Source organism: Podarcis tiliguerta (genome assembly GCF_965153285.1).
Source record: "Podarcis tiliguerta genome assembly, chromosome: 11".
NCBI classification, from domain to species: Eukaryota; Metazoa; Chordata; class Lepidosauria; order Squamata; family Lacertidae; genus Podarcis; species Podarcis tiliguerta.
The window spans coordinates 31,794,606-31,810,491 of record NC_139544.1 but is presented as its reverse complement, the minus strand read 5'-3'; the positions used below and the strand labels follow the sequence as shown (position 1 = coordinate 31,810,491).

The following is a 15,886-nucleotide window of genomic DNA, read 5'->3' as shown; positions in this document are numbered from 1 at the left end:
AAAGAAGAATTGGAAGGGAATTAACCCCAAATTTATCATGCATACCACATAAAATGCCACAACTAGGTTTTGTAACTGGGCACAATAATTATTACTGGCACAAGAACCTGTTACAACCTGACAATCCTATGGAGGTAAGCCCAGGAGAGGAAGGTAAGTATGGCAGGAGACCAAAAAGATAATAAACTAGATTGAAACCAAAGCTTTTTAATTATTTCCTCTCCTTCATATGCCCTCTTTCAATGGTGCACTGCAGCTAGAAGAAAGGAATATACCATCTATGGTGACTGGGGTTGATGATTGCCCGCCAATGTTTTTCAGATGAAATTAAGAACACTACTGTGCAAAGTACCTAAATGAGACCACAGATATGGTTTTGCGGACCATATGGGATCAGGACTTGGGATTCAGTAGTTCACAGGGAACCCAAGAGACAAGAGACAGGAAATATTTACCCATTAACCATTTCCACAGAGAATTTTGACACAACGTAACAGTAGTGTGCAAAACTATACTGTGTATTCTAACCCAGAGAGTAGCCAATGTGGTGCCCTTCAGATGCTGTTGGACTACAACTCCCATCGGCCCCAAGTCAGCATGGTCAATGGTCAGGCATGATGAAAGTGGCAGTCCAGCACACTCTAGATCCTGTCCTCTACCAGTAATGTGTGTTTAGTGTGGCACCTACCCTTTGAAATTTCAAAGTGAGGTACCTGAGATCTCTTTAACTAGAAATGATAGGGACTGAACTGGGGGCATTTGTAGGCAAAACTTGTGATTGAACATTGAGTTATGAGACTTGCAGAATTTGCCCAGCTAAACTGGGACACCAGAGGTGTAAATACAATACAATACAATGTAAAATGTCCACTTTCACAAAGGTATTATTATTATTATTATTATTATTATTATTAATCTGTGTACATTCATTTTATGCACTTGCACATTTGATACCAAGATGGACACAGGTTGTTCATTGAATTGCAGTTTTATTTTACTAAGTATAATTATTTTCCACAATGCTGTTTAAGACATATTGCTTTACTGTACAAGTACTCAAGTTATTACTTGAATAAAGAAAGGGAAGGGACTTTAAATTAGTTAATTAATTATTAGAAAATGTCTGCCTTTCTACTACAACCAAATGAGTCACTAATTCCTTTTTGTTTTAATTTTCTCCCTTAACACTCATCTCACTAGGGCTATTAAACTCTTTGCTTGATCACTGAATTCCATATCAGTAAATCTCATATTCTCAGTGGGGGCTTTCTTGCTAAGATCAGTTATGCAAAACCAAAGAGCTTTTAAAATGTGGTTTGTAATCTTCCTGTCATAGACATAAGAAAAGCAGTTGTCTTTAGCAGCCTCAAATGTAGAAATAAGGGCAAGGTTGCTCTAGAAGAGTAAAACTCTGGAATATTTTTTTCAACAGCGTCAGGAGATTGCGTAGGGATCCACTTTTTATTTATTTAGGGGGGGAAATCACAAAATGTTTGGGCTTTTTGAAGTTACAGTGATGAGAAAAATGCCCTTTGCCAGCATTTCCATGGGGGAAACAACATCTCTCTTTTATGTCTCTTTAATTTTTCATGACAATTGCTTTGCCAATCAATAGTTAAAATACATTTAAAAAATGGAACAGGAAATAAGCTATGACAAAACATAAGAGAAAAAATGCTAGCAAAGGTGAGGTTCTAGTCCCTCGCCCCAGACTTTAACCAGTTATTTCTAATTACAATGCAAGGACTGAACATCGTAGTTTTAGTCCTTTTATTGGACCCAAAATGAAAAACAGAGGAAGAGAGAACCTCTGGTTTTACTGTTTTTATAGGTCCACTTCCTGTCGTGCTCAAATTATAGGAGAAAAGGTAGACATCCACAATCAGCACTGTGTAATTCCCACAATTAGTCTCTTGACTTATAAAATGTATTGCTATAACTGAGGAAATTATGAAACCAGTAAACAAAAACTTCAGACATTCCTATATGAAGTTAGAGGGAGCCTTACAAAAGATCTATGTGGTCATTTTTTTTAGGATGAAGTGTCGCACCCTATGCTACATTGCATAGTGCAGAATATTAGTATGCTCTAATGCATTTCTAGGTCTATTGGGAGAGGCACTAACAACCTTACTCAATCTAGACTACCTTCATATGTAACGATAGGTTTTTTTAAAAAAATTGTCAGTAACACTGAAATCCTTTGCACACTTATGCACATCTACCTGGAAGTAAACCAGATTGAAGACCATGGGACAATGAGTAAACACACATAGGACTGTGCTGCCAGTCATTGAAATTTAAGGAATACATTTCTGACAAAAAAAGTTAAACCTTATTTCCAACCTTTAAAAGTAAGCTAACATTTTTAATAGAATTTGTATTTGAGACAGAGTTATAATCTTGAAATTACAAGAGCCGGGTTAAAGTCAGTGAGTCATTAAAGGTCTATAGAATAATGAACCAAGAGGGAATAAGTAATAGCTTAACTGTCATGGCACATAATAGTTCAGAACAAATGTCACAGCAAGACATATTTTGCCTGGGCTTCCCATTCTACCTGTGCTCCATTAGGCACTACAATGCTAATTACTTTCAAAACTATTTTGAAAGCTTTTGCTTCATTTGTGGGGGTGGAGACGGCTATAATGTGAGTTGTTCAAAGGCAATAATACATAAAGAGCACTTCTATTTCCTGCATAAAACTAATGTAAGTAGGCGGGGGAAAGCACTACCATTAATGGCGGAAAGACATGAGGTCAAAATAAACAGGAAAGAACGCCAACCTTGACTGCAACCTTGACAACATCCATACTTCTGAAGATGTTAAAGCCATGATTTACATTTCTCTGGACTTCTTAGGTAACCAATGACAGCTGATCAATTATTTTACATGCACATTTGGAATCAGCTGTGATTTAACGTAATTGTTTCCTTGCTTGGAGACATTATTGCCTCTTTTTCTTCACCTCCTTCCCATCTCTAGCCCATTTGCTCTTAATACTGTAAAATCTTTAAAGATGCTTCTTGTTTATACCCTCTGAGATTTACCATAGAGACAGCAATGAATGGCTGATACAAAACCCTGTGTAAGACATTGAATGAACACACACACACACATTTTCTTTCTTTTCATTTTTACAGACACATACTTTTACAATTTATATTCCTTCCTATTCATAAAGGTATAGATGGGGACCAAGAGTTCATCTATAAGCATGGGAATATATATAATGGTATCGCTCTGCAAGGACAAGTATTTGTTGTATTTTAAAAGTCTGTTAAGTCACCATAAACAATGTACAACATTTTTTCGTATTTTGTTTTAAGTTGGTAGAGAAAGTATGATATACCTCTGCATTATTGTCTAACTTTGACTTTGCATATTTTTCAGCATTAGAAATTTCCTGTGGATTAAGAATGCACCCTTCGCAAGATGAGAATTTGCTATTTTTGCACCAAAGTGATAAAGCAAAAAACTCTGCATAAACTTGATGCACAATGCTTTCTTTCTCATTTTAGCAACTGAGAAGCCTGAAGTGGGACATCCTCTTTTGAAATTTCCTTGCAATTTGCACCAAAGTGATAAAAGCAAAAAAACAGCTTTGGATAAACTATAACTCAGAAGGTGACAATGACTGCTGGTTCACATTTGTTCTCTCCCTGCCCTGCCCACAACACATGGATGCTTGGGGAATGCATTGGGGTGTTGGCAGGCAAGTGGCATGTTGTGCACATGTGGGGTTTGTGTAAAGTGGTGCATTCATATGGAACATGAATATGTGGATGCCATGATTTGTGCAATCATAGTGATCCTTTATCCAACTGCTGGTACTATGTGTATTGCAGCAGATGGACAGCCCACATGCAGAATCAATACTGTATTTTGCATGGTTTATACAGATGCCATCAGTTTTCGTTTCCTAACTCAACAAGAATAAATTGGTACTCCACAAAGCATGGGAGGAATAAAATTCAGATATGCTTCCTTCTTCTTCTGCTCTGAGTTACACAGTACAGAGCTCAAACAAAGAGCAAATGTGTGCAACAATGTTGTGAGTATGGACCCTGAGTCCTGCAAGACTTTTATACTGAGTCTCAAGGTTCTGGCTTGTCAAGATTCCAAACAGGATTTGCCCACTTTCTTGGACTGCTCTTTGTAACTGGCCATGTTGACAATGCATCATAATAACGTGGGTGCTTTCCTTAGCATGCATCTTTTTTCCCTCCTTGGTAGTATTTCCTTATCATCATAGACTAAAAGGTCAAATTGAATATGACATGTTGAATATGATAAATATGGCCTGCCAACAGGTCACAGAGGGAAACCAAGTTAAGTACAGATCTCTTTATTAATTACTTCCCTACTTCCATTCATTCATTCTCTTGAAAATGGGAATTCTCATTTTGTCCAAACTCTAATAAAAACAGTAATTTTATAATCAAATTTTATTCTTTACATTTTGAAACTTGGTTTTGAGTCTACATTCAGCCTAATTTTAGGAGAAGGTAACAATGGGATATTGGTGTTCATCACTTGGGCTTATGCTCCTTGTTCATGAATGGAAGAAATGTTCAAAATTCTGGTTGTGCTTCAGGTTCCCTTTCTAACACCTCAACATTCTTATTTGGTATTATCTTTATGATTTTCGTTTGCTTGGTTTATTTCTCCATTGGGCAGAATTTTCTTCACCACTTAAAATCAGCTGCATTTACTTGTTGTTTGTGGGATAAAGGCTTTGGGAAGTGGATGGTTTTGCTAATTTAGGAGTTATAAAATTTGGTGCCTTTTTATTGGTTGTACTAAAGAAAATTCTGGTATTCTGTCAAGTCAATAAAACATTAATAACAAGATAATCTGGATCGGTGACCCCTTCTTTATGGGAAGGGTAATTTGAGTGTAGTATATGTCACTCTTAACACTCACATCATTTGTGCACTGTGACCCATAGATAAAGTATTTGCTTGATAGCAGAATATAAAACAACTAAATCTGAACACAGATAATTCATACATTCACTGACATGAGTGGGGAAAGCCACTCATGTCAGACATCAACCTGATGGATAAAGCTGAAATGTTAAAATAGATTGGACGAGAATGTACCTACGAAATGCAAAGACATTATGAAAAGCAGTTGTCCACTTAGCCTGAAGGAACAAAGATAACCAAGATATCAAGCTGTATAATGACATCTGGGTCAGAACATGACTCATAAAAGAGACAGCTAAAAAAAACCCCAGGTAATATCTGTCACCTACAAAGAATCACATCAAGTTAAATTGAGGGTGGGGGAAGAGAACCCTGCTAGGTCATCTCACCTCTCCTGTCTACCAGGATAAAGGATTTTCTTCATAGATAGATAGACACACACACACACAACTTTTTTAGTTGTGGAATTTTCCGCAAGTGCATTTGAAAACTTAAATACATGCTTAGTATTTAATTCCTTTTTCTTTCTTTCTTTCTTTTTTTGATTATTAAAGAAAGAAGGCATTTACTCGGAAAGTCTAATACTTTAGTGGAATAGCAAGGTATGAACTGCTCTCAGAGCTTTAGACAAATCCAGCAAAGTATAACTAGAGACAAAGTACTTGGGAAAGAGATGGGAACAATATGATGTGCCAAACCAAAAACCAAGAGAGAAAACAGGGAGCACAGAATAAAAAGCATTTGTTTAATGAGATTAAATATATTTAAAGATAGCCATATAGCTGACTACAGAAATCAATGTATGTAAATTAGTCAGGTCCATTGATTCTGATAACTAAAACTAACACTGGCTATAACCCACATATTTGTCTGTTATCATACTACATGCATTTGGTTAGTAAAATAAAGTGACTCTGGGACTTAGGGGAATGACTTGTTGCACTCCTCTTGTATGAGCAAGTATAAAGTCTGTGAATAATCTTGGATACTAATCAGTCACTAATGTGGAGTGTCTTTCATCAGCTACAGCTGGTGCACAAACTACAGCCATTCCTGAACAAGGATAGCTTGGCCACAGTGATCCATTTGCTGATAACCTTCTGCAGCAAGTACAAAATGCAGCAGCCTGTCTTTTGAGTGAGACCACCAGCTGAAGCCACGTCAGTCTGGTTCTTAAAGAATGTCACTAGCTGACAATATGTTTCTGGGCTACAGCAAAGGTTTTATTTCTTTAATTTTAAAAGTGGCTTGTAACCTAAACACTTGGAGTATCTTTCCCAGCTCATTCCTACTGGGAATTACAATCAGTTGTGGGGAGGAGGGGATCCTTAGGGTCTGGGATGTGGGGATGAATTTTTCTATTGTGGCACCCAAAATTGGTAGCACCACCCCCTTGAAATCCAGTTGAGGTCTACACTACTGGCTTTTAGATGCCAGATTAAAAGTGAGAAGATTGAGACTGGCTTAAATGGTGGCTTCTATTGTATTTTAATGCATTGCTGCATTTTATGAATTTGTTTGGTTTTCTGTAATTCTATTGTTATCTGCCCAGAGATCTTTGGATGTGGGGCAGAATAAACAATTAAGGAGTAAGTACACTAGTCCACATAGGCCAGTACTGTCTAATTTGACTGACAGCAGCTCTCCAAGGTACCAGGGTGAGGTATGTACTAGTCTTCTTACTTAAGACTCTTTCATAGAATTGTAGAGTTAGAAGAGACCATGGGGGTAACCTAGTCTAACCCCCTGCAACAAACTAATATTTTGCCCCAAGTGGTGCTCAAACCCACCATGCTCTACTGACTGATCCATCCCTTCAATCATCTAACTAGAGATTACACAAATTGAATTTGGAATGTATGGGTCTATCAGTGATCCATAGCTGTCAACTTTTCCCTTTTCTTGCAAGGAATCCTATTCGGAATAAGGGAATTTCCCTTAAAAAAGGGAAAACATTGACTGCTATGCAATGATCTATGGAACGAGCAAAGCATGCGCACATAAGCAGGGGTGAAAAAAGTGCAAATGAATGATGCTCTCTATGCGCATACAATTTCCATTTTCACAAAGGTTTTAAATGAATTAATAGAATGCATTTTCACTTTATAAACTTGCTTATTCAATTCAAAAAACAGCCATATGCAAATTTTATTGCATAATCATTTTTATATTACTGTTAAAGATCAACTGCTTTACTGTACAAGTACCCAACAAAGAACAACTCCTTAATTTTAATTAATTAAAAAACAGGGGTGGAAGAAATGTCTTTTTTTAAAAAAAGAAGAAGACATATCTGGGGTACATTCATGAGACATTTAGAACATTTAGCACACAGGACCAATCACACATGATGTTCTACATGTGGGGAGAGAATGCATGAAGCCATACATACATGCTGGGGAACAATGTAGACCACCACACATTTACTCAACGTTCTTTCCTTTGATAGATGTGATGCTGTCAACCCTGCTTCTATGAAAGGAGAGTTGGTACTCTCCTCACATACTAGATGAATTGAAGCTTGCTCATGTATTTTCCTCCCATAAAACTAGTGAGAAGAGTAGTCTCTATAAATCTATACTCAACTTTATTTGTATTGCATCTACAAGATGTGCTTAGAAGGCTTTAAATGGAGGTTAGACACATCCATATGGGATGGAATTATCAACAACTATTAACCATGATCATTAATAGGAACCTCCTTGTTCAGAGGCTTGATGACATTAAATACCAGTTGCCAGAGCACTGACAATGGGGGAAGGCTATTGCTTTCATGCCCTTATTGAAGGCATCTTGGAAGTTCATGGCTATCCACTATGGGAAATAGGAAGGTAACTGGATTAACTGGTAGACCTTTGGTCTGAGCCAACAGAGCACCCCTTATTTTCTGAACTGCATGCACTATGGCAATATTATAATTGGGGATGTGGGCAAACATTTTGAGCATATCACTTTTCTTAGTAAACCTTTTCTTAGTTTTCGCTGCCCAAGTGCAAGCACATCAAAAGTTTAGTAGCCAGTATTTAGGTGTAGGTTGGATCCCTATGGCTCTTTTCTCAGAAGGTAGGGGAAAGAAGATGCCACTGAGATTAAGACCAATACCCTTACTTTTATTTAATGCCTCCAACCTACCAATATTTGGGGAGATGCTCAGCATAGCGCTAATGCAGTGAGAAGAACAGGAGCAGCTGTATTCATACTCTCATACCCATATGATTAACTATTAAACCATTCCTATTTTTAAATAACCATTAAATACCAGTTGCCAGAGACTAGCAGTGGGGAAGGGATATTGCTTCCATGCCCTTATTGACTCTTAAAATTTTTGTTTCTCCTATTCCTGAACAAGTATATACAAACTGAAAAATAAACCAATCTGCTCTTCAACCTTCACAGCTGGCAATTTCTCATAGAATTTCTCATGAGCTGAACAATCATGAAATATTATTCCTCATATTTTATAGTGCATCTTCACCATTCCACTCTTACAAACTGTAGCAGGCTTTATAGGTTTCAAACACCTGAAGTGTTGTGTAGTGGGAAAGATATGCAACTTATATATGTTTCTTCTCAGAGTCACTGAAAACCAAAAGTTATGCTTGGTTTGGTTGGTCATGTTGAATAACCATACAAACTCAATCAATAAATAAAATGATCTGGCAGACATTGTTGACAATAACTAATTTATATAGCACCAAGAGTTACTGAGCATCAAGCCTTCCAATTACTTCACTGGCACAAGCCTTGTTTATTTGTCTTATGTAGTTTTTGAAGATTAAAACACTGTTTAGAATGTTATTGCAAAGAAACACCAATAGCTATTTTACTTTTCCATTGATTTTGGTTTAAAATTTGATTAAATTTCATCCAGTTATATCATTTGGAACTTGGAAATAAGGAGTTAGAATCACAGAACCCTGAGATTAAGAGTCTTATGCTCTACCAACTGAGCTACCAAGGCAGAATTACTGGAAATAGTTGGCATCACTAACTAGCTGGTTGTTGGCATCACTTTTGCCTGTACTCTGGAACAATAGTAAATAATGCACTTCAAATCATATTGTATCACAAGGTTGAGATTCTGATTTTTCACCAGTATGTGTGGGCATAATACAGATTCTCCTACAGATTTTGCTTTGTTATTTTATTTTATTACTTCTCACTCCATAGCTCATTTTGCTTAACAGTTCAAACTCCAGTTATAAAAACAGAATGCAAAGGTATCACATGCTCACTGCATCAGTGTATGGAAAGTATAGAAGAAAAATGGCAACAGCATCTCCCCATTAGATTGCTATTATGTTAGTTTAACTTTCAAAGAAAAGATCAATCAAGGAAAGCTCAATGCAAATGTAAAAGAAATATTAGACAAATGTATCCTGCTACATCAAAGAAGACATAGACACCATGATTATCACTAACGGTAATTAACGGTAAAAGGGTCTGTTATAATAAAATAATGTTATTTGAAAGTTTGTAAGTTCAAAGGTTAAGAGTTAGTTGAATTCACACATCATTGTTCCTGTAACTGGAATGATTAAACTAAGAAGGTTTTGGTTACAGGAGGAGTATCAGGGTGATATAAGGGAGTGGGGTGGTGGTGGTGGTGATGGTTCTTGCTATGTAAGGCTGCCAGTTCTTTATCCATGGGGAATTATGGACAATCTGGGATTGATCACCACCAAAGGTGGGTCTGTGCGCACATTTGCAAACCAGCCACATGCACACCACAACCTATCTTATTGCATACAACAGAATGCTTATTTAAGCAGAGGAAGGGGAAAGGAAAAGGAACCCGTAGGAACTGAAGAAGACCTCTGAGAGCACATATGCACTCACAAGCATCATACTGGAAACTCCTGGATTGAGCACATGCATTTTATTACCATTTCCCAGTAAAAATATGGCAATTTCTCATTAATTTAGTTATGTATACTTGCTTTTTAAAAATTTGCTTATAGTATTTGTGCATTGTTGTATATTATTTTATGTATGCTGTTTGGAAGTTTGTTTGTTTTTTAAGTAACAGGTTTATACTCCCCCCCTAAATAAATACATTAAGTGTGCTGTGTTATTGTTCACTCTTGAAATTGTTTGTAAGACCAGGTAGTTATTGCATTTATTAATTGTGGGCACTCATAAGTATGCATGAATGCAGGGAATAACCTTTGGGGACAGGAATCATCTTGGTAATAGCCAGCTATTTCTGGAACTCCAGAAACTCCTCATTGCAATTATTTTTGAGAGAATTCTGGTGTCTCCTGTCAAATGTCAACCTCCTTGCTATTCAAAGTCTTTGAGAGATTCACATGCATCTCAGCCCCCTCTCCCGCAAAACTGTTAATAAACGCTTAAGGCGGATCCATTCTGTGGCAAGCCCAGTTGCCTTTTTGACATGAACTCCTTGGCAGAGCAAAGTTTTATCTTCATATTTTTTTTTTAAAAAAACCCTCTTCGCTTCTCATAAGGGAGGCAAAGCCTGCATAACCATAGCAAGTTAAAAAAAATTCCCAGAAGTTGTTGAAACTCCGGACATAAAGACAGGCTGCAGGTGTGTCAACATTCACATGCGAATGCTGGTAACGTGAGGTGAAGCTGTGGGGACCTCAGAAACTCGTATCTCATTTCCCCACTTTTGGAGTACACACAGGTGAATGCTGTTATTTACACTACCCGCAATTCAGGGTGTGCGGTCTCCGAATTTTCTGGCTATACCTGTGTATTACACACCTACTATACGTGTGTATTGGTGACAACTGGGGTTGGGATTTGTAGAGCGGCAGCAGCAGCAGCAGGGGAGGGAAATGTGGGTGAATGGCCGCAGCACGGAGCTGTCTCTCTCACGATAGGACACAGCCAGTGGGCGGTGGCTGCTGCTGCGGCGGCGGCGGCAGTGGCGGCTGCATCCCCTCACGCGGGGATTTGGCGAGCGCCTTTTGCCCCTGATCTGCTGGCGGCGCGCGCGCTTTTTCTCCCGCGCTGCCAGGCGGCGACGGACTGGGGCTCTCCCCTTCGTCAAGCCTTGCGCTCGCGCCCAGCCCGTGGCGCGCGACGAGTAGGATCAAAGCGAAGGCAGGGACGCTTCCTCAGCGAGGGAACAGAGCGCGGGAGAGAAGCTCCGCGAGAGGAACGCCTCCCTCCCCCGCCCCCTCGGGGACGACTTAGCGAGACCCGAGCGGGGATCACTCCAGCCCCGTCAGAACCGAGCGGCTCGCCTCCCGCCACCTCCGCGAGGCGCCTCTCATGTCGAAGCAGCCGCCTCTTGTTTGCTCCAACAGACCTTTCTCTCACATAATATAGTATAATAAATATTAATAATAGTCTCCACATACGAGTGCTGACATAATATAGTTGTTCAATCCTCACCACCCCCCCCTATGAGTGCTGAGGAGGCAAGGCGAACTGCGGGAGTGGGGAGCTCTTTATTCTGAAGGGGAGGCTGTCAAAAAAACAAACAGAGAGGAGGGAGATTGCAATATCTATATCTCTATATAATATAGAGATATCCCTCCTCTCAGCTGGGAAGAGGCGGCGTTTCTCTTCCCTTCTCCTCTGCCCTGGTTCCCCCTACAAGAAAACTCACAGGAGCAGATCTCCGTTATGAGAAGAAAAGGTGAGCAGCTCCTTCGGGGAAATTGGTGGAGGGCGCGAGGGAGGAGAAAAATCAAGGCTGGACCAAACTTGGAAACGCCAAGCTCGGCTGCAGTTGGGCTTTCCTCTCCAGTTAGTGAGGCATTTTTCCCCCTCCCCTTCCCACCGCCCAGCCTGGGGAAGAAAATAAAAAAAGCTCGTTCTTCAATGAATTCCTTATCTGAGGAAGCCTCTCAACTTTCGCAGACACCTGAAGGCATCTTTTCAAAGGCAGAGAGGGTGAAGACCTGTCTAAGTTATCATCTGGGCGTCTGTCCTTCCCCTCTGTCTGGGCAAAAGCCCGATATATGGAGAGTATCTAATCTGTGTGATCTGCGAGGTCTTTTCTCCATCTCTCCATCCACCACTCCTCCATCTGCCTACCCGTGAAAGGCACAGAATTAATATATGCATCTGTCTAATCTTTCTCTATCCGAGCCTCCCCTCGCTGCATCCGATTAGGACAGAAAGAGAGCGAGCGAGCGAGCGAGGAAGTTTCCTCCCCGCCTCCCCAGCAACCTCCATCACTGCACCTTTTCAGGAGGAGGGCGTCCTATTTAGAGACGGCAGCGAGCAGAAAGGAGCCCCGCCACTGCATTCGCAAACTGTCCGAGGCTCTGCTGCTTCTTCGCTGCGCTTCAGATGTATAATTAAAAATAAAATAAAACAAACAACGGGAGGGAGGGAGGGACTGAGGAAACGACCGCAGGGCTGCTTGTTTGGTGATGATGCCTCTATTATTATTATTATTATTATTATTATTATTATTATTATTATTATTATTATTATTATTATTATTCCGTCTTGCCAGTGCGCTTATCAGGATTACGCGGAAGCCCTGACTGCATCTGCGAAGCGCCCATTGCTAAAGAGGACATGTCTGCGGATGGATGACACATAATCTGATTAAAGAAAATAAATACATACAAGAAAAACACCCACGTCCAGACAGCTCGGGCTTATTCGCACGTCTCTCTCCCTCTCCCCCCACACGCTTGCCCCTTCCCCAAGACTGCCCGGCGCCTTAATGCACTTTATTTATTTCTGGACTTTGCCCTCACTTTCCGCACCGGAATGCCCTGACCCTGGCGGCACCCCCGTCGAGCATCCTAGCGCCCCCTCGCCCGCCGCTCACCTCTGGCGGACGACGGCGCTCCCAGGCTGGCGCACAGCACGAGCCAGGCGCCCACCCAGCGGCTCATGATGGTGATCCCTGGATCTCCCGAGGGACGATCCCGAAGCGGCAGAGTCGAGGAGTTTGGCGCGGGAGGGAAAGCGGCGGTCTCTCCGCCCCTGGTCGCTCGGCAGCAGGTCCCCACGAGGAAGAAGGAGACGTCCCCGCGCGTGAGGGAAGAGCCTCTCTCCTTCTCCTGCTCCCCAACGACGGCGAGTGCCGCGTCTCGCCTAATGGCCAGGATATCCTCCTCGGAGACCCCCGCGCAGCTCGCGGCCGGAACGCGGCTGCCGCCACTCGCCGCTCATCGCTCGCCGGTTCCGCGGCTGCGCTGGGCAGGTGTGTGGGAGCGAGCGAGCGAGCGAGCGACTCTTCCTTCGCCTCCTTCGTCTGCCGCGGGTCGGTGGGGGCAGCCTATTGGCTGGCTGCTCCTGCCGCTGCTGCAGGGAAGAGAACAATGACGAGGGAGAGAGAGAGAGAGCGCTCTGCCGGCTGGAAAGTGCGCTGTGTACAAACAGAGGCGGCGTGCGCGCGGCTGGCTGAGGCGAGAACCACACTCTCCGACGCCGATGCCGCCGCCTGCTTCCCCCTCCTCGCCTCCCTTCACTCAAGAGGCAGCTCCGGGCGGGGGGGGGGGGGAGGCAGAGAGGACCGCGGACACACCCTGCCCTCTGATTGGCCCGTCTTTTGTCTCAGTGAGCGGCGCGCGCTGGAGGTGGGAGCTCGAAGTAAGCGGCAAGTCGAGAGAGATGGGCGAGGAGGACTCGTCCTCTTGGCCGGGGAGCGGAGCAGAGTCGCTGAAGGGATGGAGGGAGAGCGGGTTCTCAACCAAAGGCGGAACTAGGATCTTCTCTCTCTCTTTCACATGCACACACACACACCTCTCTCTGTCTTCCAGCTTTACTGGTTGTGGATGTTGAATCGGGCATGTCGGGGAGAGTGTGGGTGAACACCAAAGTGCAAAAGTTCTCAATTGTTCTGTATTATTGTTGGCTTGACATTAGTCACACTTTAACACCGAGTTTTTTTAAAGCAGGTTTCAAAGTTGTTGGTTGGTTGGTTGGTTTAAGGGAAATATCTTATCACCACTACCACCACCACCATTAGTGGTAATGTTCATGCTACAAAAGTGGGAATTGATACTGAGAGTGGTAACCACCTAAGGAGTTCATAGCTAAGTTAAGGTGGGAACTGGGATTGACTTGTAGGCACCATCCCCCCAGTTTTTACTGTGCAATTTTAGTCCAAATCCTAGATTGACTGTACTTGTTCCAAAAACAAGCAAACAAAACCCAACAATATGTGGTCATCTTGCATTCTTATCTGTGTATATTGAATGTTTTGTGTGAGGACAGAGCATGAACGCTAGATTTAAGTCATGAATATTGTGACCTTAAAAAGGTAAAGGGACCCCTGACCATTAGGTCCAGTCGTGGCCGACTCTGGGGTTGCAGCACTCATCTTGCTTTATTGGCCAAGGGAGATGGCTTACAGCTTCCAGGTCATTAGGCCAGCATGACTAAGCTGCTTCTGGAGAACCAGAGCAGCACACCGAAATGCCGTTTACCTTCCCGCCAGAGCAGTACCTATTTATCTACTTGCACTTTGACCTGCTTTCGAACTGCTAGGTTGGCAGGAGCTGGGACTGAGTAATGGGAGCTCACCCCATCGCAGGGATTCAAACCGCTGACCTTCTGATCGGCAAGTCCTAGGCTCTGTGGTTTAACCTTACCCATGCAGAATTTTAAAAATGTGGGGCATGCCATCAGTTTCGTATGTTTTCTGTGATAGCCAGAGAGTGAAGCCATGAATGCTTGTAATAAAAGCATCAACATAATTTGCATTATTGGTTTAGCCCATCCTTAACTGCAGCCTTAAAAACAAAATGCAAGTGGTTGCTGGAGTCAAGAGTCAGGCAGAAGATTTCCAGGAACTTCTAGGAAACTGAAAATGTTTCAGAACTGTAAAAGCTTATCATCATCAAGGGAATTGTCGTTTAGAAACCACACATTTCAAAGAAATCCACAGTTCAATAAAAAATGCAATTCAAAAACAGATCATTTTAGGGTATAGTATTATGAAGCTGTGTACTTGACTACATGAATGTTTTTTTCTCAAATCTGAATGCTTTCAGATCACTGTGTTTAATAATTCTGCTGTGTGAGCATAGAACAGTGCATCCAGATGTTATGAGGTTGATAAGCTTTCATACTTTGATAGGGTTCCACCCACCACCTACATTTTCTGTGCATTCTAGAAATATTAGTTGAGATACTAACATATCAGGTAACAACACCAAGACAAAATCATTGATGGAGAAGGCCTATTAAGCATCATTTGCTAGCTTGTTTGACCATGATTCCACCTCCTGCCATGTTATCAAGCCTATCTCTGCATGATATGAAAGTTTCTCGAATCTTCTACTTTTTGCAAAAGCTTTGGCTACTTTCCTCAAAAACCATTCTACACTCCTATCTCACCACTGGGATATATTTTGTCACTGACATTTTATTTTTTATTTAATTTTATCCCATTAGCTGGTTGGAGGAGAGATTTATAGTGTGGGCCATGTCCTTTTTATCTGCTCAAAAGAGATGAAACCATCCAAGTAATAACTTACATTTATACAGTGCATTTCCTCTCCAGAATCCCAGATCACTTTACACACTCTATATATACAGCAATCACTCCATTCATCACAAAAATGCAGCTACCTCTCTGGTGGGCATGTTGGACCGCTAGTGCACACCCACGGAAAAGCTTCAGATAAGAACACTACTTCAGAATATAAATGTAAGAAAAAATGGGTTGAGTGTTACAGTCACAATGGAGTTTGGCCAGGAATTCTAAAATAGTATAATTTGTAAATCTCCTTGCCACTATGATGAAATATGGGATCAGAAGTGACCAATTGCTGGAGAATAGTTGCTTATTTAAAATGAGAGGGTTAAAGTCACTGACACAAACACTGTAGGTAATCAGTTTCTCATACATAGAATCTCACCTGCCCATCAGTCCATTTTTTAGTTAGCATTTAGTACAACTCCATTCATATGCACAATACCTTTTCCCTTCACTTATAGACAGCAGGACACACTTGCAGCAGTTCTTCACTTATACTTCAGCAGTCCTTTGGTTCATGGACTCACA

General features: G+C 41.5%; 1 protein-coding gene across 1 annotated transcript in view; it reads right to left on the bottom strand.

Annotated features, from left to right (window-relative positions):
- EDIL3 (EGF like repeats and discoidin domains 3) overlaps positions 1 to 13,428 on the bottom strand; it is a 222,075-nt gene extending 208,647 nt beyond the window's left edge. The window contains exon 1 of the mRNA XM_083404115.1: positions 12,698 to 13,428. Coding sequence (XP_083260241.1) covers positions 12,698 to 12,764 — 67 coding nt within the window. The 5' untranslated portion in view covers positions 12,765 to 13,428. The remainder of the gene's footprint in view (positions 1 to 12,697) is intronic.
- Positions 13,429 to 15,886: the final 2,458 nt, after the last annotated feature.